Here is a 5,860-nt window from a genome sequence, read left to right on the forward strand (position 1 = left end):
TATAATAGTTCAGAGGGAGGGGGTTTACATTTTCCACTTCAGGGGAGGCTCCTGCCTTCCTTAGCAGACACCTGGCTTTTCATAACAAGACCAGCATCTACAGCTGAAATGGGGCTCTGAAGGCTGAGAGGAAGAGAAGCAGGGCTGGAAGAGGATGGTAATCGAAATCCAGAGGAGGTGCAGAGAAGAGCAGCTAAAATCAGTGAAGTGTTACATTTATGAGGGAAAAATACCCCTACTGAACAACTGGAATCTTTCCAGTGACTGGAAAAATACAGCTGCTTCTTAAAGCTGAAATAATTTCCCTGGAAGTTATTCTGCCAGAATAAACTTGAGGAAAGCAGGGCTACTGCTGCTGCACAGGGGAGGGTGCAGGCAAATTCAGCACTGACCATGTGTGCCCTGGGAGGAACACAGCCAGATGAGGACCTGTAACATTATACATCGTGTGTAATAAGATAATGTACATGTATAAACATCATACAAAATGATTATCCACTTTAATATGCTTTCCTATATTCTAATTAATATTTTCTGTAATTATATTACAATTATATAATTATTATATATATATAGCATAATTATTAAAATTAATTATTTTAATTCATGTTTTTCCTATATTCTAATTAGCTGCTAAAGTCCAGATCTGACAGGGCATGGATCATCACCTTTTTATTATACAGAGCACACCTGGATTTTTAGACTATCCTGTGAGCAGCAGCTGTGCTAAAGTCTTTCTGTAACTTACAACTAAACACAATCTCCCACATAATTATACACTTCTGCTAGATTGTGCTGTTAACACACATGACCTGACTCTTTGTTACCACATAACCGTTTATTAGATTTTTTTGAAATGACATTACAAAGGACCTAAGGCTGGTATTACAAGTGCATATTGATACATTTCTCATGTTCACAAAATTTCCCCCGTTATTATGAGCTTTTATGACAGCGAGTTTGGAAAAATGACCTGTCATATTGCCTTCACAGCACTCAAGTGCTTAATTTTGGTGGCATTTAAGGAGCAGTTGAAGTGGGGTCCACCTGCAACTGCTGCCTGCCACTAGTGCTTGCTGAAATTTGCATTTGAAGCTGGAGGAGCATTGCAGTGATTGTCAGGAATAGCTGACATTGGTAATTTTTCTTCACAAGTGACACAGTACAGGCTCTACCAAACACACCTTCCATGGCCAAAATGTAGTAAGTACACGCTCCAGGCCCACAGATGTGGGTATGATTAGAAAAGCAAACAAAAAAAAAATCAAATATTTTGAAGTTGTTATTCCGAGAGAAGCAAGGCTGTAAAAATCTACCTGGCTTCTCTCCTTTTTTATTCCTCATGTATCTCTGCTTTGCTAGCAAACTGTTGTGTCCAACGAGGCAGTGATTCCCACTGAAACCCCACACAGACATCCCCAAAACCCCATCCCTGCTCTGTCCAGCATCAATCCCAGTTATTGACCAAAGGTAATGCCAGAGGACAGTGTCAAAAACCTTCAGTCCCACAGTGAGATTGCTCTGTTAACAGTTCCTTGTCTGCCCAGGTGTCACAGCTTGGGGTGGCAGTGGTTGCTCAGACGTCTCTCAAGGTAAATCTGCATTTCCACGATGCTCCAGGAACACACAGCTCAGGTAACACCAGCAGCAGGAGAGGTGGATTTGATGTTCAGTGTCTCTTGTTTCCAAAAATCACCTTTGTTACGTGTATGAAAGACAACACAATCCTCAACTAGTGAGTGCCTGATGGTCAGAGCTACAATTAATGCAATTAATTAAGTTTCAATCTTGTGCTTCACTCCACAAACTCACATAGGACAAGGCAAGATTCCCATTTGGAGGGAGTCACTAAATGCTGAGCTATCAAACATGAAACATCTAGAAAAGTACAGGAAAGAGAAAAAAGTGACTCCACAAGAAAATCCACCCAGGAGTTGAGATCCATAAGATCTGTGTTTTAATAACACAACCAGGTGATCCTCATTACAAGAATTCCAAAAGTGAAATTACAGTACACAAACCAAAATAGAAACTACCCTGCCCCAACTATACAATGTACATTAGGAATGCAAGCTCTGTAACAATATAAAAATGCTTTCACACACTGGAGTTGCAAAAAGCCATTCTTTAATTCCAAGGATTTGTAGAAAAAAAAAAAAAAAAGTAATCTTCCATTACTTAATCTTCAGTTGTTGGCAACCTGTTGAGGGAAAAATAATAAGAAAGGAGATTACTGAGAATTAAGAGAATCATGCTCATCAGAGATTTTCATTTGTGGTATTCAGGCTAATGGAAATGACACTGAGGGCAATGAAGCCAGTAATAATGTGTGTTTTTAACAAAGTAACACAAAAATAGATACCTTAACAAGCAAGAATATATCTGTTCCAAACACAGGCCTACTGCAATATAGGGGCGAGGGGGCAATCGAGAAAAGCTGTAAGATCATATAACACAATAGAGATTTACTGAAAGGTGAATTGTGTTCCTCCAGGGAGCACTGCCCTGGGACATGGATTGCCTCATGCCTCAGCGCCCTCCCACACAGCCAGGACCTGCAGCTTGGCAGCTGTGTGGGAGTCACTGCTCCCTGCAAGCTCCTAGATAACACACAGGAGGAATTCACAGCTGAGGGACAGCTCCTCCTCAGCAGCCCCTGGGGCTCCACCTGGGGCTTCCCAGGGCAGTTCCAATCCCTGACCCCCTTTCCATGGGGAAATTCCTGCTGCTGCCCACCCTGAGCCTGCTCTGGCCCAGCCTGAGGCCGTTCCCTCTCCTCCTGTCCCTGTGAGCAGAGCCTGACCCCCCCGGCTGTCCCCTCCTGGCAGGAGCTGTGCAGAGCCAGGAGGGCCCCCTGAGCCTCCTTTGCTCCAGGCTGAGCCCCCTCAGCAGCTCCTGGTGCTCCCTTCCCCTCCCTGGCCTGTTGCTCTGATTTTTAAAAGTGCTGAGTTTTCCTTTATAATTCTTTTGAAAGTTTTAAAGTTCTCATAAAACTTCTTCAGCCTTCTGATCTGTTTACCTATTTCTACTTGAATTCTCATGCACTGTTCATGTAAATAATGATTGTTTTACTTTCTTCTTTGTGGGAGGAGAGAAATGATAGACTGTTGGTTTGACCAGTGTGGATGGAGAGGTGGCAATTCCATCCTCCAATCCACGGTCACCTCTAGAATTGCATAAATACTAGATGCACAAATAAAACTTACTCTTTTTTCTCTCTTAAATTCACCAAGCTTCTCTATACTCATTTCCAATAGTGACACTGGCCCATGCTCTCTCCCTCTCCAGCACAATCCCCCTCTGCACCACTCCTGGGGCAGCTCCCAAAGCAAAGGGGCAGCTCCCAAAGCAAAGGGGCAGCTCCCAAAGCAAAGGGGCAGCTCCCAAAGCAAAGGGGCAGCTCCCAAAGCAAAGGGGCAGCTCCCAAAGCAAAGGGGCAGCTCCCAAAGCAAAGGAGCAGCTCCCAAAGCAAAGGAGCAGCTCCCAAAGCAAAGAGCAGCTCCAAAACCAAAGAGCAGCTCCCACAGCAAAGAGCAGCTCCCAAAGCAAAGGGGCAGCTCCCTCTGTGTTACAGCAGCAATTCCAAACGCCCAGGGCTTTGCTCCAAGGCCAGGAAGGCAGTTTACTTTAGCCCTTGTTGGAAGCTGGGGTCTTGTTCTCTCCCTCGAGCTCCTCCACGCCCGCCTGCATCATGAGGTCGGCGATGTTGCGCTCCAGGTCGTCGATGCGGCAGCTCATGTCATCGACTGCCCGGGGGTCAAGGACAGCACGGGCCTCTGGGAGCCTCAGCAGGGAGCCCAGAACCCCTCTCAGCCCACCCTGCCACCAGCCCAGGCTGCTCCCAGCCCCGTCCTGCCCGGCCTTGGGCGCTGCCGGGGCAGCCACAGCTGTGCCAGGGTCCCTCACAGGGACAATTCCTTCCCAAAATCCCGCCTCAGCCTGCTCTCCTCCAGTCTGAACCCATTCCCCCGCTCCTGTCGCCCCAGGCTCTATAAACACTCCCGTTCCACCTTTCCTGTGGGCTCCCTCCCGGCCACAATTAAACCACCCTGAATCTTCTCTTTTCCAGGTGAACAACCCCAGCTCTCCCAGCCTTTCCTCCACCCCTCTGACCACCCTGGAGCCTCCTCTGGGCTCTCCCCAGGTCCTTCCTTTGCCAGCCCCAGCACTGAAGTGAGATCATTCCTCTAACAATGGGTAGCACTGCCTTGGTTTCATTGTTTTTATCGTTACAGCTTTCTCAGCAAACACTTATGGCCACTTCAGAACTTATCTTACAAACCCCACTGGTTACAAACAGACTTCGTGCCACTTGTAATCCCGCCCCCATCTGAGTTTAGAAAAGGATATTTCTTCCAATTATTTGGTCAGACATGGTTTGAAACTTGTCCTGCATTTGCTGGAGCAATGTCTGCACCTAAAGGAAAGGGATAAAAAAGAAATGGTTTGTTTCCTTCAGAGGCTGCTACCCTGTAATAACTACACTGCTCTTTCACTGCCGAGCTCAAAACCCGCCAGTATAGCTATATCGATAGGTAAAAATGCTACTTATATATATGTATAAAGAGCTGCACTGACGCTTACAGGAAACATTTGTAAGGTCTAGAAACCTCCCTCGCTCCCCAGCCAGGACCAAGCCCACGGCAGCAGCCTCCATGCTCCTGTCAACCACCTGAGGGAATTCCGGGGTGCCACGGAACGCTTGGGGATGAAGGCACCCTCCCCTTCCACCCCCTGCCGCGGCAGCGACACCTCCCGCGCAGCAGGCCGCTCCAAGCCCCATCCAGGAAAGGCTTCCCCTCCTTTCCTGGCTCTCCGCAGCCGCTGCAGCGCGGCCCCGGCCCCTCGGCGCTCACCACGGCCGTCAGGTCCTGGACGCTCTTGGGGTCGGTCTCGGCCATGGTCGCTCCGGCGGCGGCTCCACTTCCGGGCCGCGCCCCGCCGCTTCCGCCGGCTCTCGCGAGAGCGCCCGCCCCGCGGCATGCTGGGAAATGTAGTCCTTTGCCCGTCCCCTGGTAGTCCGCAGATCCCGCACCTCTATTTAAATTTTTCACTCTTTCTACATTTCGGCTCAAAGTTGCGTCGTTCTCTTATTAATCAGCCTTCTGTCTTTTACTGGTTATTGGTATATTCTCTTATTAATCAGCCTTCTATCTTCTACTGGTTATTGGTATATTCTCTTATTAATCAGCCTTCTATCTTCTATTGGTTATTGGTATATTCTCTTATTAATCAGCTTTCTGTCTTCTACTGGTTATTGGTATAGTCTCTTATTAATCAGCCTTCTGTCTTCTATTGGTTATTGGAATATTCTCTTATTAATCAGCCTTCTGTCTTTTACTGGTTATTGATATATTCTCTTTTTAATTAGCCTTCTGTCTATTGGTGCATTGTTATAAACACACTGTATGTAACTTTTGATATAAAAGGTAAACACCACCCTAGAGGGCACTCAGAATGCCATGGCCTCCTTGCTAGGCAGAGCTCGGCAGGTCAGAGAAAGAATGTTATAGATAAGGAAAAATAAACAACCCTGAGAAGGCGATCTGAAGCATTCCAGACTCCTTCTTTGGCTGTGGTGGGCTGGGAAACAAACACTTTTACCATCTTGGGGTCACCTCGCCCTTCTGAACCCCGAGGCATCGACACAACCCCTCAACCAAACCCTGGCACCCAGTGCCACATCCAGGCTTGTTTAAACCCATCCAGGGATGGTGACTGCACCACCTCCCCGGGCATTTCCAGAACTTTCTCACCCTTTCTGCAATAAACTTTTCCCTAATATCCCCCTCTGCCCCCTCTGTTCTAGGCCAGCCCTCCCAAGGCATCCCTGCAAAACCTTTCCTGCTCCTGCCTGCAC

General features: G+C 47.4%; 1 protein-coding gene across 1 annotated transcript; it reads right to left on the bottom strand.

The window, feature by feature from the left end:
- Positions 1-817: 817 nt before the first annotated feature.
- On the bottom strand, positions 818-4,934 carry HSBP1 (heat shock factor binding protein 1). Its single transcript, XM_053953176.1, has 4 exons — positions 4,857-4,934; positions 4,351-4,417; positions 3,627-3,746; positions 818-2,200 (listed from the first exon to the last, which is right to left on the bottom strand). Exons 1-3 carry the CDS (start codon positions 4,899-4,901, stop codon positions 3,628-3,630), a joined length of 231 nt encoding a protein of 76 aa, XP_053809151.1. The 5' UTR covers positions 4,902-4,934; the 3' UTR covers positions 818-2,200; position 3,627.
- Positions 4,935-5,860: the final 926 nt, after the last annotated feature.

Source organism: Vidua chalybeata, chromosome 11, assembly GCF_026979565.1.
Source record: "Vidua chalybeata isolate OUT-0048 chromosome 11, bVidCha1 merged haplotype, whole genome shotgun sequence".
NCBI classification, from domain to species: Eukaryota; Metazoa; Chordata; class Aves; order Passeriformes; family Viduidae; genus Vidua; species Vidua chalybeata.

Bases quoted from the DNA above. Each gene is read 5' to 3' on its own strand.
- HSBP1 (XM_053953176.1), bottom strand. From the start codon at position 4,901: ATGGCCGAGACCGACCCCAAGAGCGTCCAGGACCTGACGGCCGTG. The intron at 4,418-4,856 runs GTGAGCGCCGAG...CCTTTCCTTTAG, and splicing joins TCCAGGACCTGACGGCCGTG to GTGCAGACATTGCTCCAGCA. The intron at 3,747-4,350 runs ATATCCTTTTCT...ACCCCCGGGCAG, and splicing joins TGACCAAATAATTGGAAGAA to TCGATGACATGAGCTGCCGC.